Consider the following 27,166-nt stretch of genomic DNA (forward strand, 5'->3'; position numbering starts at 1 on the left):
TCTCTCTTTCTCTCTCTCTTCTTTCTCTCTCTTTCTTTCTCTTTCTTTCTTTCTCTTTCTTTCTTCTTTCTTCTTTCTTTCTTTCTTTCTCTTTCTTTCTTTCTTTCTCTTTCTTTCTTTCTTTCTTTCTTTCTTTCTTTCTTTCTTTCTTTCTTTCTTTCTTTCTCTTCTTTCTTTCTCTCTCTCTCTTTCTTTCTCTCTCTCTTTCTTTCTCTCTCTTTCTTTCTCTCTCTCTCTTTCTTTCTCTCTCTCTCTTTCTTTCTCTCTCTCTTTCTTTCTCTCTCTCTCTTTCTTTCTCTCTCTCTCTTTCTTTCTCTCTCTCTCTTTCTTTCTCTCTCTCTCTTTCTTTCTCTCTCTCTCTTTCTTTCTCTCTCTCTTTCTTTCTCTCTCTCTCTTTCTTTCTCTCTCTTTCTTTCTCTCTCTCTTTCTTTCTCTCTCTCTCTTTCTTTCTCTCTCTCTCTTTCTTTCTCTCTCTCTCTTTCTTTCTCTCTCTCTTTCTTTCTCTCTCTCTCTTTCTTTCTCTCTCTCTCTTTCTTTCTCTCTCTCTCTTTCTTTCTCTCTCTCTCTTTCTTTCTCTCTCTCTCTTTCTTTCTTTCTCTCTCTTTCTTTCTCTTTCTTTCTTTCTCTTTCTTTCTTTCTTTCTTTCTTTCTTTCTTTCTTTCTCTTTCTTTCTTTCTTTCTCTTTCTTTCTTTCTTTTCTCTTTCTTTCTTTCTCTTTCTTTCTTTCTTTCTTTCTCTTTCTTTCTTTCTCTTTCTTTCTTTCTTTCTCTTTCTTTTCTTTCTCTTTCTTTCTTTCTCTTTCTTTCTTTCTTTCTCTTTCTTTCTTTCTCTTTCTTTCTTTCTTTCTTTCTCTTTCTTTCTTTCTTTCTCTTTCTTTCTTTCTTTTTCTTTCTTTCTTTCTCTTTCTTTCTTTCTCTTTCTTTCTTTCTTTCTTTCTCTTTCTTTCTTTCTTTCTCTTTCTTTCTTTCTTTCTTTCTCTTTCTTTCTTTCTTTCTCTTTCTTTCTTTCCTCTTGGTTTAATCAATGGTTAAATGGGTAATTGTGCATTCTAGTATATTTCAATACCGATTCACCCAGTAACAGCTAGTTAGCTCTTCATTTCTGTGACTTCATTGTGGAGTTAATATGAACTGAAAAAATGAGACCCATTCCATTGTTCTGTATGATTAAGTGTGGAGGTTTTGACTTTACTCTAACAGCCCATGGGACTTGGTCCAAGAATGTCTGTGGGATTTGGTCCAAAAATCCAATGATCCAAAAGCTTCCTGGTAGGGTTTTAAACTCAGTACTTCAGCTTTCAGGTTCTCTGGATTTCTGTGTACATTTTGCTGCTGATACAGCAGTAGAATATTCCTTATTTTGTTATTATTTATTACTTTAAAAATATCTTTTTAACTATAAATCTTTTAGGCCTTTTACCAAGTTAGATTCTTACTGGAATTAGAAAAATTGATTGATTTGCTCTTGAAGAATCTGTGAAAGTGTGTTGCTCTTTATCTTAGTTGCAGACAATTTGGAAGAGTATTGTGTGTGGTTTTTTATCTGTTACAATGGGTCATGCATTAGTACATACTAATACTGTGGCAGTATTTACCCCAATATGCATTTTTTTTGCTTCAAAGTTATTCTAGTTCAGAGAGATATATGTTTTTTATCTTCTTAAGCCAAGAAGATGTACATGTTTTTGTTATGTTTTTGAAAAGCGTTGTATTACTGCTATGCTGTGCTTTAAAGAAGAAAATGTGCCTACCTTTGTCTTTTAGAGTTGCAATGCTGCTTCACTTACAGAAGAGCTTTTAAACAGATCCTACTGGAAGAACACTCAGGGGTCTAGTATATTTTAGATATATTAGATACATTCAGATTCCTGAAATATTATTAGTGAAAGAAACCCTACTTGGACTTTCGTAAGCATGGGAAATTAACTTCCCAGATATAGAATGGAGAACAAATGGTACTGCTAATGTCAGAATCCAGTTACATATTTGTGATGGGTGATCTTTTTTCATTATCCTGTCACTAAACTTATAGGCTAAGATGTTTAACTTAATGTGTAGACTAATAAAGGCATTTGTAAATTAAGATTAAAAAATGTGTAGTGAGACGACACATGTTATTGAAAAAGAAAATATCAGATGCTGAAACAGTGTTCTTCAAGGAATGTTTCAGGGAACTATCAGATTTAATATTTCCATTAATGACACTGGCAAAACAAAACATGCTAAAAAAATAGGTGTTAGAGCAGACAGGAGATAAGATTTCACGCAAAAATACCTTACTGCTGGGTAACCTTGAAGCAGGTAGTAATACAAAATGGAATGAAAGTCTGTAATATGAGGTGAAAATAACAGCAATTTCTGCTATAAATTACACTTTTTTCACTGTGAACATGCAAAGAGCTTGGAGATTCTTGTGGATCTGATGTATTTATAGTTAAGTCAGGTAAGTGTTACATCCACTGTACAAGAGTTTCATATGTCTGAACATCACCTGGAATACAGTGGTGCATTTCTGGTTATCTGCTTTTAATAGAGATGAGTTCAGCTGAGATGGGTGCAGCTAAATGGAATAAAGTAAACCTCAAGGAAACTGAAGAGCTTAGATTGCCTAGTCAAGTAAAACAGAGACTAGGAGGTGGTACAGTAGTTACTCATAAAAACATGAACATCCACAAGGCAGGAGAAAGACATTCTTTAAAGTAAAGGACAGTTATCAAAAGAGCAATTTATCATAAACTGGGCTATTATTAAACATGAACTGAAAATTGTTTCTGCTTACAAAATGCGATATTGCAGCTGCCTTATGGATAGATGGAACAAAGAACCAGATAGTTTCCTCTACAAAGTTTAATAAGTTTATGTAAGGGTTTTTAGATGTGGTTACCTAAGTTACTGTGAGACTAGACTCTTTCATCCCTTTTTGAGCAAGATACGTCTTGGTTTCTTAGTTGTTGCTTGTATGTTTTTATTGTTTCAGTCTTTTTTTCTCTTTTTCAATAGATAAACACCATTCAAGACTCTTTCATAAATATCACAAACAATTTCCCAGGTAAAGCACAGAGGGCTTTGAACTTCTTTTTCTACTGCATGGTTTTTCACCTACCCTCATTGAAACAGAATCTTACTGTAATTGCTTAGATGTACAGATGATTCAAAAATTACTTCTTTTACAGTATTTGGTTTGTTTCATGCAAGCAACTAATGATGAAAAATGTAGACAATACAGTTGACCCAATATTGTGTCTTTTTATGCTTGTCCAAATCCTGAGTTCTCTGTTGTGTGTGATTCATGACATCATCTTCAGGAATTATTTCTTCATTCATGTTCAGTGAATTTATCTGTGATAAAAACCGGCTTCCTTTGTTTTCCAGGAAACAAATTAATTAAACATTGTTAATTATTCAGAGTTATATAGGCATACCATTTAAAATCTTACTGGTTATGCCTTAAAAATTCTTTAAATTATTGAAAATTGCTCTTTTAAGTTTCAGAATTTTGAAAGTAGAATGAACCTGAAGTTTTATAATGCCATGATTTTACCTATTGTCTCACATTTTTACTTTGGTTTTCAACAGGCTTTGACTTGAAAGAAATACAGGGAGAGGTCTGTCTGTATTATCTTTTATTACACCAATTGAAATATTTGAAAAAGTTATGGTTACAGGCACAGAAGTCTCTCTTCCATGTGTGAAATAGAAATAGCAGCAAAATAAAAGTTGAGAACAGTTGCTCAGAGATAGCAGACATGCATCAATTCAGCCGTCTTTGAAAGAAAAGCAGTTGGTACTTGTGAAAGAGACAGGATAATATGGGGCTGGGGGAGAACAGGAAAGGAAGACAGGCTCTTATCTGTAGGGGAAAAAGTTGTTTGTTGCATGTGGAAACACTGGTTAGTCTGAGAGAGAAGGAAGGGAGATTAAAGTGTGCTATAAAACCACTCTCCAGCATCCATGTTATTTGGCATCCAGTAGAGTTGCAGGTTTTGCTTACCAGAATTTGAAAGGTGTTTCTAGTTTTCACCTGACCATAGGGGTGTAATGTGTGAGCCATCAGAGAAAGGAATGAAAGATCAGAAAAGGGGTGACTATTGAGAGGCGTTCACATATGGGTACTTAATCACCTCTAGAGTGTGTCTGTTCACTCTGGGCAGTTTTACACTGATCATAGGTCTTCTTATGGCAAGTTACTGGGATAAACTGTTTATATTCCTGAAAGTGCAGTTGTAGAATTGAAAGCTAGTGGTGGTTCTGTGAAGTGATAATTTACTACAGTAATAAGAGAGATTTTATGTTTTGTGCTCAAGTATGGTCTTCATTCATTCAGTGTCTTTGGGTACCTAGGATGTTCCTGATAGTGAGTTTTCTGAGGCTAGAGACTGTTAGAACACCAAGGTTGTTCTTGGAAAATATCTCTAAAATGACATCTTCTGGAATTGCTTATAATTGGTTTGTGATTTTCTCTTGAAGTGCCAAGTACAATTTTATTTGACAGCTATAATTCCCTCTGTGGGGCTCAGGTATCTCTTTCAAATAAACACAATCTTTTTGTAGAGGTGTGCCTTTTAATAAAAGCCTTCTTTGGATAGTTAATGGTTCTGTGGATGGTATGACAAGATTTTTTTTTTCAGGGTGGATAGTATGGCATCTAAGGTTGCCCAGTGGCGGGGGGTGGGGGGTGTATTTGTATGTGTTTGTATCAGATGGTTGCAGATTTATGGAAATAAGTTTGTAAATCTGTGAGGTTTTGTGTGTATTAGCTTGTAGATTACCATCTTTGATTTTGACCCGAGTACCTAGAAAGGATCTTAGTTTAGGAGTATTTTAGGGGCAGTTTGAAAAGAGTTATGATTATTGAATGCATGATTTCAATTAATGAGTAAGTCCATGACGATGAGACTGTTATTCATATGTCTAATGAAGTATGGACTTGGTGCTGCATATGTAATGGTGAGTAGTTGTTCTTTTATTTAGCTATGAAAGCTGCTGCTTTTGATTAAGACATGAGGAGAGTTTATGCATCCTAAAAGTTTATCTAGGATATTCGACAATGCCAGCTGCCCTACTCCTGCTTTTGTCCTCAGACCATCTTGATTACAGCAAAGTGCTGTGGGAGAAATAAAATGTTTTTGCCTTTCAAGCCCCCGTTTTCCTAGTTTATCTGCACTCAAGCTGACCTTTGCTAGCCCTGTTTCTAATTCTCTTCATAGACTCATTTTTAGTAGAGGATATGTGTTGTAAGTAACCAGGGTCAAATTTCTGGGCCCTTGTATGTTAACCCAGTGATTTCTAGCCCCTTTTAATCCTTTCCTACACCAGGCAGCTGTAGTAATAAGGGTCAAGGGGCTGCTAGGGATTGAGGTCATTAGCTTTTGGGTTCTATTTATTAATTTTGTTGGTGTTTTTCACTGATCAGTCTTAATGGATATTATCCATTCAGCTGTATGGTATTGGAACAGCATTTAACCTTGCCAACAACATGAAAGTTTAATTTTTAAATTTCATTTACTTTGACTGTAAACTGGATACTGCTTTTTAGATATGGGAAGAAATTGTCTCACTTTTCATTATGCTGTGAACTGTCTGTATATCACGTTGAATACCTCAACAGTAATGTGTATAAAACCAGATCTCACTGAAGGAATAAAAAAAGCTCCAGTGAGGTCAATGGAACCTTTTAGGGATTTCATTGTTATTAATGATAATTTATTGGGAAAGGACTGTTTGCAACAAGTAAACTGTTAGATTTTATATTACTGCTTAAAACCAGCACCTTTATCATTGCTTCAGCATATATTTATCTTTCTTTGACAGAACCGCCAGAGCAAACAGCCTGAGTCTTTGGGTCTATTACTATTTTTTAAATGTAGCAAAATGGTGAATTCAGAGTATAAGACAACAGTAAGAAAAGTAGAGATTTCATGGCCATTAGTTTCTCTTTAGCTGCCCCACTACAAATGCAAAGCTAAACACTAAAATTGTTGAATTTCCCTCACTTGTGCATAAGGTAAGGTAAAGACAATAGACATTAGCACATTATGTGAAAACTGACAAATTTGTGCTTTTATGAACTTTAGCAGAAACAACATACCACAGAGCAGATTCTTCACTATGTTGAGCTTTTAGCATTCTTCCTTCTGCTGTAGTTAAAATAGTTTGTTTTATGCCTTGATGTTGTCAGCTGCTACTGGTGAGAAGCAATTCCTTCACACTGAGGAGGAAAGAGTTTCTTGTATTTGGTGTTTTTAGTGATATGGATGCATGCTCACTAGGTATTGTACTGTGATCAGCTAACTCATTTCATTAAAAACTCTTTTAGGTAGCAGTTATATATGGTTATCACAGAGTTGGTGTGAATCTGAACCAGAAACACAGAAGTGAAAGACTTTCTATCCTAGTAACAATTTCCTGAGCCTTCCATTCTCCTATATTAAGAGGGGTTTTTATAGAGTGGAAAAATGCCTCATCATAAAGCTGTAAAGTTAAAACTGCAGCCCCTCTCCCTTCCCCAACACTCCTTAAACTGTGGATCTTGTTTGCTATGGGAAGTGAACTGCAGGAGGAAGCCAGATGGCAGCTGTATTGAGCTGCTGCTTTGTTGTGCAGGATGGGTGCCCCTCCTCCCTTCTCCAAAGCAAATGTTGATTCACGAATGAGGGGTTTATATATCTGAATGAGGGATTCATATGATTTCTTTAAATAGTTTGCAAAAGGAATTGATCCTGTACTCATAATAAGAAACTGTTTGAGATGTGTATGTGGCAAAGTTATATAATTTTAAGGTGGACTTTCAAAAATGGTGCATATAGCCATTGTCAATTTATTGCTCTCAGTTAAACTGCCTGAAGTGCTGTGCCAACACAGCCTGCTTCTTGTGAAACATACTCCAAACAGAAAAACTGGTTTATATTTTATTTTAAGGTAAAATATATTTATTTTGTCAGCAATGGACTAAAATTACAGAAACTGTTAAGATATTTTTAAATTAACAAGTTTCTAGCTAGGGAATATTTTTTAAATTATAAGAGGAAGATACTTTGGGTGGATGGACCTGATTTACTTTATAGAATCTATGCCGAATCTTTGAGTGTTTCATGGCACTTAAAAACATTTATTAAAATTCTACAGTACTTGTAGGTTAATCCTCAGGGCTGATTTTCTTTCTAATTTTAGTTTGAATTTCTTCATAAAACATAGCTTGTGTAAGTTTGTATACTTTTTAATTGTTGGGAGACATGTTTGATTACCATTGTATTTATGATGCAGAATAGGAGTTAGGAATTTTAAATTACCAAGTGTGCCAAGTTGGTTCTTCAATTAAGACCACACACATACATAGTATAAGGTTTATGAAGATAAACCAGAACTTTATTTCTTTCACTGATTACTAGGATCATCTTCTTGTAAATCCAAGAACAATGAGCAGTCATAATTGCAAAGCTCACCATAAGCACTTTCTTCTAAATATCCAGGGCTGAATTCTCTCTGGCACCGTTGTCAACTGCATGTTCCAGGCTCAGTCTTTTGCCATAAACTGCATTCTAAGCACAATGGAAATAGCATAAAAACATAAGAATTAGGAAATTGTGTTATTAACAGGCTGCGTTTTTAACCACCATGGGAGATTTATTTAGACTGCCTAGTGTGCAAAATGTGTTCTTTAATGTAAATAGCTACTGAGAAAAAATTCAGATCCTCAGATAAATGTTAGAAATGAGCCTTAAAAAAATATTTTTAAGAATGTACAACAAAAAAGTAGTAGTGGTTTTCCCTGCTCTTTTCTTCTGTTTCTTGCTGTCATACTCTCTTTCTGATGTCAGTTTGTACTTTTATAATGCAGATATAAGATGAGAGAAGATGGGGGAATAACTATATAGTAGAGATGGAAAGAGTTAAATTAATTGGGTCAGAATGCTAAAACTGATATTCCTCCACCTCCACATACCACATTAAAAAGTAGTTTGGGGTGCCTGGCATCATCATGACTAGTAATATACCAAATATCAGCACTATTCAGGATCATTCAGAATTGAAGTGCGTATGGTTTATAAAGAAATAAATAAAAATGCATTATGTCTTTGTGGATATTAGAGATACATAATAGGCAGACATATATGTTGAAATCTATGTTTCACATCAAACCTCTATAGCATGCTTCATGAGGGAGACAAGACCCATGTGTTTTGCAGAAGCTTTTAAAGCTGTTTCATTTATTTTATTAGCCTTTAATGAATGTAATTAGAACCCAAGTAATTAAATGCAATTGTGCTCAGTATGTTCCTGTTGTAAATTGCCCTAAACAATGTGCATGGTGTGAACAAATTTGTGGGATTAATAGAGGATAGATAATGTTTTTGGATAGTATTTCACACTAAACGGCTGCAGAGAGAAACAAAGAAGCTGGCGCAGTGTCATTAATCTTAGTCAACTGGCAGTTCTGGTGTAATTTGCATGACTTAGGCAGTGACACAAGATGGGGCTAGCTTGGGATGGGTGTTAGATCACTAGGATACATATGTATTTATTTCCCTTTAGTACTCTGATTTATAAGTAGAAAGAAGTTTGTTTTAAGAAACCGATTCATTCTGGTTTCATCTTTGTTTTTATCTTAGATTAATAGAATTACTGGCAGTATATTGTATGTGTTCCTTTGTTTTTATAGTTAGCATATTGGTTTATGGATATTAAAAAACATCTGTGCATCCTTATCACCACAGAAGAAAAGCAGATGTGCTGTGATTGGATAGTGTGTTGCTAATGGAATAGATTTTCTTTCTTCACTCTGTCTGATGTGTCTTGTTTCCTAGTTTAAAAAAACCAAACAGGATACAGTAAGACACTTCCAAGTTACTGTCTGAAAAACCTTATATTAGTCATAGATAAAATATACATTTTCATTTTAATTCCTTTTGTCCACATGATTTTCTAAAAATTATTGAATGCATGTAATCTGACTGAACAGAAGGATAACTCAACAACTGTAAAATACTTCTAATATTTTAGTTGAGTAATGTATTTTCACAAAACAGTAGTGACCACTGCAGTTAATTTTCACAACAATTTTTAGACACCCTGGTTTGGGTTAGTTTAATTTTTCTTAAACTTACAGCTGGATGAAAATGTCTGTCAAAGTGAGCTGTTTTGCTGAAAATCTAAACAAAAATATTCCACTAGCTTGCAGTTTTAGAAGGAGTCAAAATGAATTTGAGTCTTGTTAGCTGAGTGTTTCTGTCCCTGACCTTAACATCGTTTTCAAAATACTTTCATTGAAAGCTAATATTTTTATATATGTTATGGTCCCCTTTATGTGAAAAGGGACTATTGTCCAAAATTGATCTCGACCCATTTCATGACACCAAAATCTTCCTATAAATGTATTTTGTTTTATATTATCCACTGCCTGTTTTGACAAAAAACTGTGCCAGAATCATATGTGCTAAACTTATGAATGTAATATGTCTGGAAGATATTATTCTGTTAAATATGTTTCTTCCACATACCCTGTTTCTTGTTATTCTGTATTACCACAGTGTTAACTTAGAACTGTAATAAAATTGACTGATAACTAAACTGGGGATCTTCAGAAACCCTTGAGAAATTGCAGTTCTGACAGATAAACAGGAAGGGATTCCTGCTTCAGCAGTATCAGTGAATCTTCTAATTGTAAGTTTTCAGTACAGGAAGGTTGCACTCAACCAAGTCTGAGGAAGAATGAGATAGGGTGTTCAGAGGCTGTTTAGCCAAGTAGTTACCTGTTGGGCAAGTAGTAGTTACCTGTTGTACAAGTCCTATAATCTATATTTCTTATATTTTAAAAGCTTTTTCATCCTTTTTAAAATTGCACCATTAAATAATGAAAATAAGGAATTTAAAATAATCGTGGGTAACCTTGAGTACTCTTAAATGGCTTGATGATGATAAAATGTTTGTGTTTTTATCATTGCATACAAAACAATTGTAATCATACTGTTAATATGTGAAATGTGAACCAAACTTTGTATGGTAAATATAACAAAAATACTGATAATGAAAATTTCCAGGCATTCAGTTAGGCCACCTAAATCTGAAGCAAATTTGTCCCAAATGGTCTTGTCTCCTGAATTGTGAGTAAACAATGCAAAACTAACTGAATTGGAATGAAACATGGGAATTATTCTACTGTTGATGAGAACAATATTAACCATGTATTGATACAAAGGGGTATGATGGCATTAAAGACAATATGCTTATAGCAATTTGGGAAAATATAAAATGCTTTAAGCTATAGAATGTGCTCTACTGTGGGTTTTAATAAAGGGAAAGAAAGTATGTAAGGACAGTAGAATATAGTAAACAGAAACTGGCTGGATGGCTAAACACAGAGAGTGGTGCTGAATGGAGTCAAATCCAGCTGGTGGCCAGTCACAGGTGGTGTTCCCAAGGGCTCAGTATTGGAGCCAGTTCTGTTTAATATCCTTATTAACAATCTGGACAAGGGGATTAAGTGCACTCTCAGTGAGTTTGCAGGTGACACCAAGTTGGGCAGAAGCGTTGATCTGCTGGAGGATAGGAAGGCTCTGCAGAGGGATTTGGACAGAATGGATTGATGGGGTGAGGCCAATCGTGTGAGATGTAACGAGGCCCAGTGCCGGGTCCTGCACTTGGATCACAGCAATCCCAGGCAGTGCTACAGGCTAGGGGAGGAGTGGTCCAGAATTTATTATTTGATAATTATGAAAGTATGTGGAGAAAATTATGGGCTTAGCTGCACAGATGTTAAAGCACAGCACTCTGCTTATCTGGAAAGCTGCCTGATGGAGAAGAACCTGGAGGTGCTGGTCAACAGCCAGCTGGACACGGTTCTGTGCCCAGGTAGCCAAGAAGGCCGATGACATCCTGGTCTGTATCAACAATGGTGGCCAGCATTGGTGGAGGAAGTGATTGTCCTCCTGTACTCTGCATTGGTGAAGTGACTTCTTGAATCCTGTGTTCAGTATTGGGCCCCTCACTGCAAGAAGGACATTGAGGGGCTGGTGTGTGTCCAGAGAAAGGCAACAGATCTGGGAAAGGGTCTGGAGCAGAGTTCATATAAGGAGAAGCTGAGGGAGCTGCGGGTGTTTAGCCAGAGAAAAGAAGCCTCAAGGGCTCCCCCTTAATTGCTCTCTATGACTGCCTTGAAGGGGAATGTAGTGAGGCGGGCATTAGTCTCTTCTACCAGGTAACAAGTGTCAGAACCAGAGAAAACAGCTTCAAGTTGTGCCAGGGACATTTAGATTGGAAATTAGGAACAATTCTTTTACTGAAAGGATTATCAAGCATTGGAACAGCTTGTCCAGGTTGAGTCACCATCCCCAAAGGTATTGAAGACGTGTAGACATGCTACTTAGGGACATGGTTTAGTGGTGGACTTGGCAGTGCTGGAATAATGCTTGTATTTGATGATCTTATTAGTCTTTTCTTCTTAAGTGGTTCTGAGATCTTGTATCATTCTTTTTATACAGTATCATTCTTTTTATACAGGAGCACCGCCTGCATTCTTTTTTTCTTGTTTGTATGATACATATATTATCAAGTAAACTTCAGTGTCAACAAGTTCTACAACAGTTTAGCCTGCATACTTGTAAAATACAATTTTATCTTTAAGTAATACAAGTTTTGTAGATCTGCACCTAGAACCTGGCTACTGGAGACAGCTCTGCTCACATGAAAAGTCCTGAAATAAAAGAGCTTGAACTCACTTATTTGTGTGTCAACTCTCAAGCTGTCTAACCATACTACAAAACATTCTTAGTATTCTTACCTAAAGTATCTGAATAATAATATTTAAGAAGGCTCCTACTAGCATCTATGCAATTGCAACAATGTGGATTATCTCTATTTTGGCTCAGCAATTAAATGTTATTCTTCTGTCTTGTGGAAGAAAAGTTCTATTGCTTTTTCTTTGATAACTAGTATAATGTGCTACATCACAAAACAAAACAAAAGTAATTAATTAACAATTCATGAAAGTAGTTGACTCCAATTAATATGCCATTGACCCAAGCATCACAGTTCTGCATTTAAAGACCAGGACCATAATATTTATTATGAGGTCAGACATATTGATATAACATTAAAATGAGTCACATTTACTACACTGCATAGCAATTATGTTAATACAAGAAATATCAATGTTACATAGATTTTAAGTGGGTAAAAAAGATATGTGATCCAGAATTTGTTATTTGACAATTTTGATAGAATGTGGATGAAATTTTTTATGGGCTTTGCTGCACAAATGTTACAGCACAATGGTCTGCTTACCTGGAGTAATGAATTCTGTAGGCGGCAGTTTCCTTTTTCTACTCTTCAAATTATTACCACATTTATTTTTACATGAAGTTTGGGGAACTTGATCCTTCTCATCCATTAGGCTATATTGCTATAAGCTGTACACTTCCAAAAGAATAATGGGATTTCCCAGGACTTTTTTTCTATTGTGTTTGTTCATAATGAAAATCTTACACTCCTTCCTTCTTTCTTCATGGCCCTTTTGTTCTACATGTATTTAGTGTCTGTTGTTCCATTGAATAGATTGTTTTTTTAGTGTAAGAGGATGTGGGAGAAGAGACAAATATATCTGGCCTGTCTATTTGCAATCAAAAAATCTGTGTTGGGACATGGATATGTTTCACATTTAGCATAAGTTTAACATTTAGATTTAAGGCCAAAATAGAGCTAAAACTTTAATTAATTGTTTCTTAACAATACTAATTTTTTCTTTTGATAATTCTATTGCTTTGGACTGTATCACTGTATTTCAGTTATCCAGCTGAAAAGAAGCCTTACCCTCTTTTAATCTGAGAAAAACTGTGAGCATAGATCCTGACTAAAATATAATAAAATTGGAATACCATTGAGAAGTTTGGTTTAATTTTGAGTGTTTCTAGGTATGTTAAAATGGTATATGAAAGTGGATGGGCTTGAATTTATTCTGGTTTTAATAAAATAAATATTCTTTATTTCAGTTCCCCAAAATATTCTTTAGATTTCAGTTCATAAAAGCAAAAATGCAAACCTGAAAGAAGTCAAACTTCCCAATTTCCTGCAAAAAGGTCCTGAGAATGTACATGTACAAGGCAATTCACAGATCTCCCTTAATCATGTGATTAATTCTATCACAGTTTGAGGTAAATGGGAGAGATAATTCCTTATTTCTCATGAAGAGGCGGAGACCACTGGTAAGATCTTCCTAGATGCCACACTGATTCAGATATTCCAGTACTGTTCTAAATCTTGTTCTGCTGCTAATTCTAAATTCAGTGTTCATATCTCTAGTCCTACCTAGTTAAAGATTTTATATCTTCTCCCAGGAATTTACACATCAGTTGCTTGAGGAAATGTGAAAGCTATAGCAAAGAGCAGTTGCAAAATTAGTTATTCAATTTGAAATAAATACAATACCTAGGGAAACTAAAATTTCTTGGTGATACTAAGTGGCAATAATTTGTGCCTGCATTTTCTGGAATTAACAAGGTAATGATTGATATTTTTTAGAATATTATAGCAGGGACCAGTTTTGCTGCGGATGTGAATGGGAAGATGCTTCTGACATAGTTTTGTATTCATAGTGAATTGGTTAGGTACCTCAGCAACTGAAATTGCTAACACAGTTTCAGTAACTCCTTTTCAAAATTCACTTTAAGAAATTAACTTATGTTTTTTATGTTATTTATTATTGCTTAATCTTACATTTAGATTTTATTATTTTATTAGCTATTAATCTTATTATTACATGCTATATATTAATAATTATATTTTTATTAAAGGAGACAGTACACACATAATTTATTGTAAATTTCAAAAAAGAGGTGTCCTCACTGAATAAGTAAAAATGCTTGAATTGTTCCACATTGGTTTAAATCAGGTGAATCTAGAACTTGTTGGTCACTTCAGGGATTATTTCCTTCTCTTGTCTTCAAAATACTGGCTTTGATAAAAACGGGCATACGATAGGTTAAAGGGTGTTTTTCAACTATATTGATATTCCAAATGCTCCTGCACCTTGCACAAAGGGCAAATAGGACAACCACTACTGAGCTACATTGCCTTATCGCTGTTAATATTGCAGTTTTTTGTTCTACCAACATGCTATTGGGCTGTCTGCATGCATGTGCACACTTACACAGAAGAGGAAACCATTTACTACTATGCTGAACTCTGCTACAGTGAAATCTGTTCTTATCTAGCAAGCAAATTAGGAAAACTTTTGAGGCAACATCCAGTGCCAGTTTAATCCAATGCCAATTTAAAACAGCTTCCTGTTTAATTTATTTGTCATCCTTCAACAAGTAACTGACCCAGTGGGATGCATGAGTATAAACAATGTGCAGGACACTCACATCATTGTGACCAACCATTCTTTTTGTGTCATGCAGGTTCTAAATATTGATGTTATTTTAATATGCTTGAGCTATAAAATATTGATACAGATTTCATTAAAAAGCCCGTTTTTTTGGTGAAAGAAAAAAAGTTATTGTTACAAAACTCACTGATTTTTGCACATGAATGAGACTCTTTAAGATGGCAGGGAAATCATCATACTTAAATGTTCACTGTGTTTATTTTTTATCATAAAATACAGGCTTTTTCATTTCTGTTTATCAAGTGTGTACTATAATTGAAAACAAAAGTTGCATGCTTAACACACAATTCCAGCTCTGTCCAGTTTATTTCTCTATGCTTGTAGATGGCAAAAAAACAACCACTGGTATTTTTACTAGTAATTAAAGAAATCTATTAGGGTGAAAAAGAGCCTACTTGAAGTATAAATCCTAGTATACTATTCCACATAATTGATTACATAACTTTGTTGTACATATTCCATATAATATTAATGTTTTCTTTTAAATACTTAGCTTAGTAAGCTAAAAAGAGCATAAATTCATACACTTTGCCATAATATAAACTATTGGACTTGCATTACTTACATATTTTCAAAATAAAATTGTTTCCCTATATTAAAAACTTCTTAATTCAAATAAAAATATTTTTGTATTCTCTGCTCTAAGAATGGACAAGAATTTGAGAGAATGTCAATGTGTGCAGAGCCTATTGTGTGTGTATAAATTTCAGCCCAGCTCCAGTTACTGTTTTCATTATAAACAGAGATAAGTAGAATAATAGGAATAGAGCTAATTTTGACTCCCATGGCTTGTTGTTGTGTTATTTTCTTATTCTTTTGCTTGAACTAAATGTGTTTTTGTAAACCAAAACAACCTATTGGAACAGAAATGGAATTCAGCAGAAACTTTTTCTCAAGTATATCCACTGTAATGGAATTTATGACAGATTATTTTTTTTAAGCCCAGGGCAGAATTTTCTACCAAAATAACAGAGGCCTTTAAATATTCAGTTGCCTGTTGACCAGGGGTTTGTGTTTTCCTGCTGTCTGTTTAAATAAGAGTATTTAATCTGTGTCAGCCATTTCCCAAATGTGGGAAGCTCAACTTCGTAGCTAGTGCCATGAATGGGAGTAGCTTTTCTTGCTCCTCTGTGAGCTATTTGACTGCTAATTAGTCCAGCAGACAGATTAAAGAATTCCGCAGTGAGATATTCACCTGATGTGTCAGGAAACCAGCTCTGAATTTGTCTAGGTTCCATTGCTACCTGTTACAAAGGCAGTGGTGATTCCCATTCCCTGAAACAGACACTTCCAACTCTCATGTCCAGCTATGTCTAATTTTGAGATGTTTTAATGCTGTTAATGCATTAAATTCCGAGAGCTGCTGTCTTACACACAGTGGGATAGTTCAAGCACAGAGTGTTTGCAACAATTGCTCAGGATAAGCAATTGCTTAGTGTTAGATCACACATTTAGGACATTTCAAAATAGTGAGCTGAACTTGCACCTGATTTTATAGATGTTAGAGGAATGTTCTTAATTTATACACCAGACCAATACTGATTGATTTCCATTAACACCTGTGATGGCTATGCTGTTTAGGATTACTTTATGGCTCATTGCGAAGCTATGGCTGTAAGAGACAACTTGCTAGGCTGTCTGCTCATTTTGATGCTTTTAAGAAATTACATGGTATCCATAGATTTATGTGATATATGGATAGTTGCTTTTTACCATATTTTCCAAGATAATTTTGTTGTGTTATTGAATTTAGTCCAGCAATAAGATAACTGCAATTTTTCACCTGTTTTGAGAAAAAAAAATAGGAGATAATGAATTTTAAGTTGTCAGAAATATTGTCTGGCTATTCTATGTAATTTCATGTCTTCTTAGGACAAAGCTGTTTTTTTTATTAACAGGCTTCAAATGTTTTGCCTTAACTGTGATCAGCATTTTTAATTGTGTTCTGCTATATAGCAAATATAATACTCAAGTACAGTTCTCTGCAATGCCTTGATCTGAAATAGCAGTTTTGCTACTTTGCCAGATTTGTCCCGATATCAAAGGTTTAACTCCCTCTTAACATTAAAATATATTTACAGGTCTACTGTTTCCAGCCTTTGCCACTCTTGCTCAAGGGAGTTAGAAACACAGATTAAACCTGATGAAGACTGGTTCCCCAACTCTCATTCTTCAGAGCTTTAGAGTGGACAACAAACCTTTATGATTTCTTGTAGCACCTCTTCTGAATTTTATTACTGTGGAAAATAGTATCATGCCCATTGGAATTTGTGAACGTCTTTCCATTGATTTTAGCACACAGCACAAGTGATTCCCAATGAGAGAGCACCTAAAGTTGTGAAACTACGTGTGCAGTAGGAAATATTGCTTGAAGAAAAGATGTGAACTGGAGACTGGAAATTTCTGCCCGAAGATCTATCAACTATTTTCTGAACCACAAAGCAGAGAGCTGTTTATGTTTGTTACTAGTTTTTAATTCCTGTTGGCAGTGACATGCAGACTATGAAATGTGTTAGGCTTGATTTACATAAATCAGAAGGTTGTCAGCATCTTCCTTTTAGATGTCTATTTGCCTTAAAATCCAAATGGATGACCTCACTGTAACACAAATAAATAGTGTTAGTAAATGTTATTATAAATTTCTTCTATTACTGAACATACAGATGGAAATGCAAAGTTAAAATTTGTGATATTCCTTCTTACATACACTGTGCTTTGTTACCAGTCTCCCAGATTTTTAAGACCTTTTTTCATTATCAAAAAGGTTCTGATGTCTGTATTTCAAAATGCTTAATCATATTCTGTACACATGGTCTTTTGTCTAAGATAAAATGTCTGTATTGATATACCTCATTGTATCAATACAAATATAAATTTGAGGCCCTCTAGATGTTCATCTTAATGAAACAGAAAAGAAAGGAAATATTTTACTCTCTTAATTCAAGGGTTATTTCTTTGTGTTATCAAGGATCAGGAACAACAATTGTATTGCAAGAAACATGAAGGGAAATAAGGACAATACTGGAATTGGAAAAGTTCTGGATAATTTTGTGACAGCAAAGAACATCTGTTCATATTAGTAGAATACTAGGATTATGCAGCTGATTAGATGCATTGTGAGATACTTTTTATTAAGGTGAGTTGTTTTGTGACGGGGCTTTAACTCCTCAGGAGGCGAAGTTACTGATCTCAGTGCAGTATAATGATTTGACTTTCTGTTTTTCTGTACAAATTTTTTAAAAAACATTTTGTCCTGGCAGCCAGGAATCAGCTGCATCCTGGGATGCAGCAGACACAGCATCACCAGCAGATCAAAGGATGTGATTGTCCTGCTCTGCATTAATGTGGAGTCACCCCAAGTCCCATGTACAGTTTTGGACGCCACAGTAAAAAAAGGATATCAAGGTGCTAGAAAGCATCCGAAGCAGGGCTAAGAAGATGCTGAAGGGCCTTGAGAGGAAGCCATACAAGGAGCAGCTGAGGTCACTTTGTCTGTTCAGCCTGGAGGAGAGCAGACTCTGGGGAGCTAAAACTTCCTCATGAGGGCAAGAGGAAGGGGAGAGCCTGATCTCTTCTCTCTGGCATACAGTGACAGTACCCGAGAGAGCAGCATGGAGTTGAGTCAGGGGAAGTTTAGGCTGGGTATTAGGAAAAGATTTTTCACCAAGGAGTGGTCAGGTACTGGAACAGGCTCCCCAGTGCAGTGGTCACAGCACCAACCATGACAGAGTTCAAGAAGTGTTTGGACAATGCTCTCAGGCACAGAGTATGACTCTTGAGGTGTCCTGTGCAGGGCCAGGAGCTGGCCTTTATGATCCTTGTGGGTCCCTTCCAACTCAGCATATTCCATGATTCTCTGGGTTTTTTTGAGATTTCAGAAGAAATAGTAAGGTGCACAATTTTGTTTGAAATCTTTAATTTTCTACACCTCTAAGATGATTTGCATTGGCCTGTCAGAGGTATGGTTATAAAAATGACAAAATAATTGTTTTGTTACCACTAGTATATAACATGCAGCAAGTTGAATATCTGTAATTTTCATTACAAAAGCACTGATGTTTCAATGCCTTTCTGTATTTGGATGGGTTGAATGTTGAGCTACAAGTGGATAGATTTCCATGTTCAGGTCTGGTTTTAGTGTTCTTCTCAGTGGATACTATCTGTTATGTGAAATCATCCTGTCACTTTCTAAACAAACTACTTAGCTCTGGAATTTTTAAAGCAAGACATCTTTTCACCCTTATAAATGTGCCCTTTCCAAATTCTGCTTCTTGATTTTAGAATAATGAAAGTTCTAAAAAGACTATGCTTGTAATTAAAAGTAATTTTTAAATAAACTCAGAAGATTGTTTCTAGAAATCAAAACATCTTTATGGTCCCATTTCTAAGGAAAGAAAGACAAGTGACTGGGATCCTGTACACTTTACTGTATTCTACATTAATTACCTTCTATTAAAAAATGACAAAGATCTTTTTGAAAGGGAATCTGGCACTCTTTCCCAGAAATGATGGCAGACACCCTACTCTGCTGATTTCTTGACACTTCTAATTACCTGTATTCATTTGAAATCGTTTCCTTTGTAGTGAGTTATTGGCATGATTTTCAGAGAACAAGAGGAAAATGGAAAACATTTTAGCAAGTTAAGAAAAAAAAATCAACAGTATCATTGTTTGCAGCTTTTGTTGAAACTAGCTACGTGAGTCATTTGAGGGACATGAAGGTAAATGAAAGGTTATACTTTGCCCTGCACGTTGTCGCTGGTATTTGTAATGTCAATAACTGTAGAAGGTTGTCAGGAAACTGGAGAGATAAAGGTCAATAGCAATGACAAATATATCATTGTATGTGTTTGAATATGCAATATCAGCCTAATCTCACAGTGGAGGTTTTCACACCCTGGAAATATCAATCAGGTGCTGTATCAGAACTATCCACTGTTTTCCGTGTACCAAGAATTAAATGGGAGGTCAGTAGATTTAAGTTTTAGCATGTTTACACTATTTTTTTTCCAGATTGCTTTCTGTATTTAGTACAGAGAAACAAGTTATTATCTCAAAAATAGATTTGCCTGAAATAAAATGCTAACAAAGATTTTTAAAAAAGGTATTCTAGTTTCCTTAATTTGTTACAGGACATTAAATATTAATTTCTCTATAAAATCTGATATTGCCACAGTTTTCAAAATATTTTTGCAAACAATGTCCTTTTGTTATTGTGTGCAAGTCCTTTTTTTTGTTTTTTTTTTTTTTTGTATACAAGGATGGGCAAAAGCATCTCATTTAATGTGCCTCTTACAGGAACAGACCATTATATTTTACAAACTATACTGAAATTTCAGAACTCAGTTAAAAGCAAGTACAGCCTACTTTAAAAAGAATGTGTAAAGGAATAAGCCTTCTCAGAGAATTACAGCTAAACATATCAAAGCACAAGATTCTTAATTGTTACAAATGTGTGTCCTGGTACAGGAAAACCTAAATTTGACCTATAGGGGAATACCAAATCACAAGTTGTTGCATTATTTTGTGACTTTCTGAGATTATGAAAGAACTAAAAATCAAGAGATGAAGAGCAAGGAAAGAATTTACATCAGAGAGACATGAGCATTGAAAGTAAAAAGAGCAATTCACTGAGAATCTTGAGGTAGGAAGGTAGGGAAGGGACACAAGAGTGGAAGTATGAGTTTTGAGAATAGCAGGAAGGAAGAATTGCAGAAGAATGGTCTTGCTTGAGAGGCAATTGGAAGAAATAGTAAAGCATTTAAAAAAGTGGCTGTGGGAAGCTAAGGGAAAAGTGAGTACAAATCATTCACTGCTTAAAGATATGAAGTCAAATACAGTGAAAAGAAGCTGAAAATGCAGTAAGGCGCAAAGGTAGTGTTAAAGAAGGATCCAAGCATCAGCCTTCTAAAATATCTGAACCTAACTCTTTATAAAAAGAAACTGAGTATGATAATATTTACTAAGCCTGAATTAATGATTTCACTCTTCCCCTGAATATGAATTCCTTTTACAAGATGCTAGTACTTTGAACATTTGTACTGGTAAGTTATCACTTCTGTAGTGTCCCTAAAATTCTGAGACCTTCAACACAAAACTATAAAAACTTCAGTCATTTGCTATTGACTGACTTGTAGTTTTAGACTTTATTCCATTTATTGTGGTTTACGTATTTACTGACTAATTTAAGTACCATCAGTGACTTCTGAGAACATTTTGCCTTTTAGGATTTGGATTTTAATTTAGTAAAAAGTGTGTTTAATTACAGTTTGAGAATGCATCCTAAGTGTGCTGTTCTGCAAATCACTAAAGAGTATTTTTGTTGAGTTATGCAACTGTTCAGCGAGTTTGAGGAAGTGCTTGAAGAAGTACACTGTTAGCTGAAGTGTTTTGCTTGGGTCATTTTCTAGAGGTCCTTTTGACCTCTAAATAATTTTTTTTCCTGAGAGTAAACATCTTAGCTGAGTTTCCAAGGACATAATAATGACTCTTATTGCTTTCATACAAGTGAATACATCCCTGCCTAATTTTAAATCATCTGTCACCCAGGGAGTTCAAAACATTTTTTCAAAAGCAAAACATCCCATCTTGCAAGAAACATTACAAAAATATCATAGATTAAGGCAGTATCATGTTTTTCAGTCATGTGGTATGTGTATTTACCTTGAGGGTTGCTTCATGAAACCAGGTATTGAAGTGCTACACCAATTAAAATTTCTTTTACAGTGCTGCCTGAGAAGTAGGCTTGTAGTTCTGGACTGTCCCTTGTCTAGGCTGTTGACCTATGAATTTTAGTGTGTGTTGAAGTTTTTGTCTTCTCTGTGCATAGGGTGTCTGATAGAAATTCTTAGACATTTAGAGTTAATTTAGATGATTCTTTTACTTTCTCTCCTCACTTCCTCTCTCCCTTCTGCCTTCCCTGTCTCCTCCCCTCCTTTCTCTCCTAGCAAATGCTCTCCCTTTCATCTTCTCCTCCTCCATCTCTGCAACTCCCACACCATGCTCACTCTCTCCCTCTCCTTGCAGTGTTACAATACAAGAGTTGTCTATTCAAGCACAGGGCGTTTGTCTACCTGTCCTTTGTATTTGTTCCACATACATTGCTTCGTTCGACTTCCTCACTCTCTCTTACCCACGCATAAAGACATGTTAGTTACATTTTCCATTTGAAAACAGTCCCATCCCTTATTATAGAATAACACTTCTTAGATTTACTATTGTCAGACAAATGCTTAATTATATTATTGTCTGAGGTCTGTTATGTGCTCAAACTCATGATGCTGCTGTGAGATGACTACAGTTATAAGGCTGTGAGGAGACAATTGCATTGCTCTTTTAAATCTGTGTTTTAGCACTCTGGAATGGGGATATCTTTCAACAATTGCAACCTTTTTGTGTGTTTTTGCAATTAAGGAAAGCAAAAACAAGTCACAATATTTTCCACAGCTAGTGGATAATCTCCTATGTATTGTGAAATGCATGGCTGAGGATTAGATTCTCCCAACACCTAGATAATTTCTAGGTTGAAATGCTCTAGTTTGGAAATGAAAGATTTTTAAGTATTTCTGAAATAGACATTTACTTTCTGTACTCATGTGAGCTGAAGGAACTATAAGCCCAGCAGATTTCTCTGACATTATTACCTTCAAATATTTTTATACAAACTGTGAAAGTTCTGTAGCTAGAAGTATCGGAACCAAACTTTCTAATCTGTGAGATATAATTTGGAGTCTATGGCTGATCTAAATGAAGAAAAACAATGTATCATTTCTCTCTTGATACCGTTTTTTCCCTGGACAGGTAATGCTGTACTTTGCTTTGCTTTGCAGGGATTCAGCATATGAAGACTGGAATGGATTATGAGCTTTTGAAGAACATGGCTTTGCTCTTGAGTGAAGGGCGTGTGCCTGTACATAGGCCATAACTGCAGATTTTTCCTAACCTTTTTCTAAAGTCCTCAAATTCTAGACATGTATTTCTACTGCTTCATAAATATCACAATATCATACATTATCTAATCATTTTTTGCCAGGTAAACTACCAGTATTACAAAGGTCAGTTTGTATTAATTAATGTGCAATGGTGAATACCTTTTGGAGTTTAAGAACATCACAGTACTGTAAAAGTGCTGCAAATAAATTCTTTCACACGTGAATTTATTTTTGTTAAAGGGAAAGTGCTGCATATTTTAAAATACATGGATATAAATATAAAGGACCTAAAAATAGTCTCATGCAAGTGTCTCCTAGTTTCTGCGTTCCTATTTAATGCAGAATTTTAAAACCCTCACATGTGAAATGATTTTTATTTAGAAATGCCTATTTGTGATTTCTTTTTTGACAAAGAAAGGCCTTTTGTTCTGGTTTCTTCAGTAGAACCTCATTTTGTGACTTTCTACTGTCCCCTAGTGGCATTTTAATCTTTGTAACTATTGTGGTATTGCCATTCTGCATTGCTTCTGTGCTTTTCTGTTTCCCTGAGACTATCATTAACAAACATTTAAAATACTATTAAACAACCCATCAACTGACTGTGGAAGCAATAACATTGCTCTTTAGCCCAACCGGTCCTTTCAGATATTTAAAAATGATATAAACAAAGCCAGCAACCATATGCTATCTATATAATGCATTACTTTGTTACAGTAAACATTTCAGTTTTGCAGAATGTTAACACAAACCTGATGAAAGAAAAATGTTATTAGTTGTGACGAGCCTATACATACCCTACAGTAGCTAAAATGTAATTTGTGAGAGGTTAGAGAATTATTGTCAGTAGTCTTAGCATGAGCATGCATTCTAGCTATTCTTTTTATTTTCTTCCCTTTAAACTCACACTGCATTTCCATTAGATTGTTAGCAAATTTAATATACACCACAGTGTCACTTTTACATAAAATATTAATATATTACTGAGAAGTACCACATTAGTAACTATCTCAACTGATAGCTATTGAAAATGGACTTCTTAAGTTTTCTGTATGTTCTGTTTAGATATACACATTTATTCTTAAATGCATAGTTGCCTTTTTTTTCATGTGGGTGTATTTCTGTACATTTTCTTTATTCACAGTGAGAGTCACATACATTTTCTCAATATAACCTGATTCTTGATTTGAGTATGCTTGGTTTTTGGTTTTTTAAAAAATTTATTTTGTATGCAAGCAGAAGCAAACTACTACAGTCCCTGCTGTTACGAGCTTCAGTGATTAGTGCTCCCGTGCTGATAATAGATTTCATTTTATACTAAATATAAGAATATTTCCTTATCTGAATTTATATGTGTACATATTTGTAGAAAAAGACTGGATAATATAGACAGTTGTATGTAATTTTTTTACAGATAAGTCATATTTAACTTAGGAATTAAGATCTTCCCAGATTTGGAAAATCTGAACAAGTTAATTTATGATTCATTTAGTGTAACCAATTACATTTTGAATGAAAGTGCTAAAACCTTCTTTGATATTTTCAAAAATTGTAGATGCACACACACAGACACATACATTCAAAATTAAAAGAATGAGAACATCTTTAAGCTGTTGGGTTTTGGGGGCTTTTATAGCCTTCTATAAGATTAACAAAATCGAGGTCAGTACAAGAAATGCCTGTTTAATATCTGCCATACCATTTTTAGTTGATAGCTATAAAAAATGACAGTACTGCAAGTACAAGGTATTGTGAAATTTGGCCCATTAACTCGGCATTTTAGGAATCAAAGAGATATATATTGCATTAATGACTTCTTGGCACTGTCTACTAGAGTATTATGGTTGTAATAACTACCGCACTAAAACTGCTTTTTTACACTTTTATCTTGAACTGGAGCAAAGGCAGAAACCCTTCAGCCATCATATTTTCTTAAAATGGTTCATTGTATGCTATATGCCTTGGTTTAAAAATAAGAAGGAATGACAATTTTTACAATTTATATTCTTGAAAAGAGTAGAAGGATTTGTGCTAGTTTTTGAGCCTTTTCTGTCTTCAGTAGTCATAGTGCAATTTTGTGTAGATCTGTTTATTCATCCTTAGGTTTAATTAAGATATCCCAAAACAAAGCCCTGGAGTGCTGTCGCTTTGGGCACAAACACAGAAAATGCAACCAATCTTAACATTCTGCTTAGTATCATTTTTCAGATGTAGAAAAAAGAGATTTTAAAGGTCTCAGATTATACAAGAAGGCTTAAAATACGTTCCCCTTTATTTGTACTTTTTCATATGATGTGGTAGAGCTTTCCATATTCCTCCTTGATTTTATTTTTTTCAAGCATTAATATCTTAAATTGAAGTGTAAAACTTACAGCTTCTATTTTTGCAAAGTTTAGTGTTCATTTTTTACAAAAATCCTTCAGTAAGCAGATTTATATTAAGATATAGCTGCTGTTTGTTGGAAACACTGGAACTGCTTTGACAGGCTAAAACCAATTATAAATTTTTCTTTGAGATGTGTAGCTTTGTTTTAGCAAAACATAGCTTGTTCACAACCTTTGTTTAAAAGATGAAATTATCTATATCCATGTTACTTGGAGTTTGTATGTTTATGGCTCAAAAAAATCCCCTGAAAAAGGTTTTCCCTAATTATTACTAAGATACTACAGAAGATTAAAAATAGCTGGATACACTGTATTGCATGAGAGCAGTATAAGACTATCAGTGGCCTACTTCCCCAAAATTAGTTTTCTCCATAACATGTAATAAAGCTAAGCAGTCTCTCATTTTACAACTTAGGAGACTATCTAAACAGAATGAACAGATTTATAGGGTTATTTTTAGTATGTGTCACTTGCATTACGGTTTACTTTTGCTTTTGAAGCTTATTTGACATTCTTGGTAAAAATATATAGCCAGATATCTCATTAAAGTCCTTCATAAAATACAGTCTCAATAGGGCTGTTACCTCTCTCCCAAAAAATGGTGGAAAACTGCCCAAATCCATTTGTATGTGCATCATATTGCTTGGATTTTATGTTAATTTTTTTACTAGTATTTAGAAAACAAATTGAAACACCTGCAGATGAAAATGTAAAGAATCTTTATATAAATAATTTCTCAATTCACAGCCAGGTTAAGTAGCTAAGCATGTTGTCGCTGTGCAGTATTTCAGAGAGCAACAGGTAAATGTTGACATGTCTAAAATGGTAATTTTAATTTTCTTCCATCACTGCAAGAAACATTTGTTTATGATGGTGAAATAAATATTAAGTTCTTGAAATGTAGAATGTTGTGTTTTCTGAAAACCATTTTTTCTGTGAATTAGTTATATATAAAAAGTCATATATTCTGAGTATCTTTTCTGAAAATATATTGTTGTGTTCTATGATGAAATACAATTATAGACGTATATGTTAAATCCAGCTGGGGAAATGTGCCTTGATGTGCATGTTAAACACACCATAGCTTTTGCATATATTTTTAATGAATCATATTTATATGAACTGCAAAATATTGAAGAGAAAAAACTGAACCCATATTTAAGTGTTTTATGTGTTCTTTCATATTTATGGAAATATTTTGATGATGTTAAACTGTAAAGGAAACCTAAACTGACACTGCCTTCTGGACCTGTCCTATTAATCAGGTTAGTGTAAAACTGTGGAATAAGGAAATGCCTTAACCAGAGATATCAGTCAGCCGTAGAATTCAAGTAGATCTTGAATTTCAAGATATGATCAACAAACAGGATTTTTAGATAGTTAGACAATTTTGATAAGATTACGTGTTGGAATAAGACTTTTTGAAATTGATAAAGTACCTTTGTAAGGTGAATTGTGAGAAAATTATGTTTCCTTACACACTGACATCGTTTCACATGCACACATATGCACAAAATTCTATAGGCTTTTATAAATAAGTTTGCTGTAACTATTTTTAAATGTTAATAGTCAATATGAAGCACTTAAATGTTGAAACAAATAATTTCTATAAATGTATCTCTTGACAGATTGCTTTCTACAAGGCTGGCATGGAATTGAAAGAATAAAATGATAGTCTAACAGATTAATATTAATCATATCTGTGGTGAAGAGGAAACTGAGATAACTTGGAAGGGTTAAAAGTGGGCTGGTTTCTTTCCAGATGTATCTTTAGGAGGTTTTTGTTGTATCTGCCTGAATATTAAGTCAGCAAAATAAAAGTAGCAAATGGTTACTGTAGTCTGCCAGCAAATTGCGTATGAAACAAAGAATTACTAGGTTCATACTAGCTGATAAAGAATTATTGCACAGACAAAGCCATTTAAAATTTGCAGCTCCAACCAGACAATTTTTTATGTTTTACAAAGAAGTACAATTACATTTTGAATGACCTTATGCCACAATGATGATATAAAGAACAGATTTGTCACTGCTTCTGGGTCTAGCTTGTATATCCCATATTCATCAGTACATTTCAGTTGGTGTAGCTGAGATTGTCTATCTTTGTCAATTTTAAGATATGAATTAAACTCAAATGTCTTTCAAATGTGATACTGTACTTACTCTGTTCAAATAATAAAATAATTTATTGCAGTAATCTGGATTTATGTCTTGGTTAGTTAGAGAAAATATATGGCCTCTATGGGATTCCCTTTTGCCCCTTAAATTCCACAGTGCTTTAAAATGTATTTGTGAGTTAAAGAAAGTTTAGTATGTTTTGCAAAAAAACCCAAAATCAACAAAGCTTTAAAATTTATCCTAGTGAATAATTAAATTCAAAAATAATGTTGACAAGCTACACAAGTTATTTCAAATATCCCTTGCAATTTTAAGTACAGTAGTTAAGATCAGCTGATAAGACATTTGAAAGCTAAA

At 34.5% G+C, this 27,166-nt stretch overlaps 1 protein-coding gene across 7 annotated transcripts in view; it reads left to right on the forward strand.

Annotated features, from left to right (window-relative positions):
• Positions 1-22,346, forward strand: part of LOC147652612 (uncharacterized) — a 34,545-nt gene extending 12,199 nt beyond the window's left edge. For 5 of the 7 annotated variants that reach the window (XM_086895337.1, XM_086895335.1, XM_086895336.1 and 2 more), the window contains one exon: positions 16,461-19,482. Coding sequence is in view for 3 of the 7 variants with exons in the window: in XM_086895335.1 (XP_086751461.1) it covers positions 16,461-16,504 (44 nt within the window). In the remaining 4 variants the exon portion in view is untranslated. Of the gene's footprint in view, positions 1-2,999; positions 3,049-16,460; positions 19,483-22,208 lie in introns of those variants that run through there. The other 2 variants (XM_086895333.1, XM_086895334.1) reach the window with 2 other exon arrangements.
• Positions 22,347-27,166: the final 4,820 nt, after the last annotated feature.

The sequence above is a fragment of the Cyanistes caeruleus genome, chromosome 6, assembly GCF_971803275.1.
Source record: "Cyanistes caeruleus chromosome 6, bCyaCae1.hap1.1, whole genome shotgun sequence".
NCBI classification, from domain to species: Eukaryota; Metazoa; Chordata; class Aves; order Passeriformes; family Paridae; genus Cyanistes; species Cyanistes caeruleus.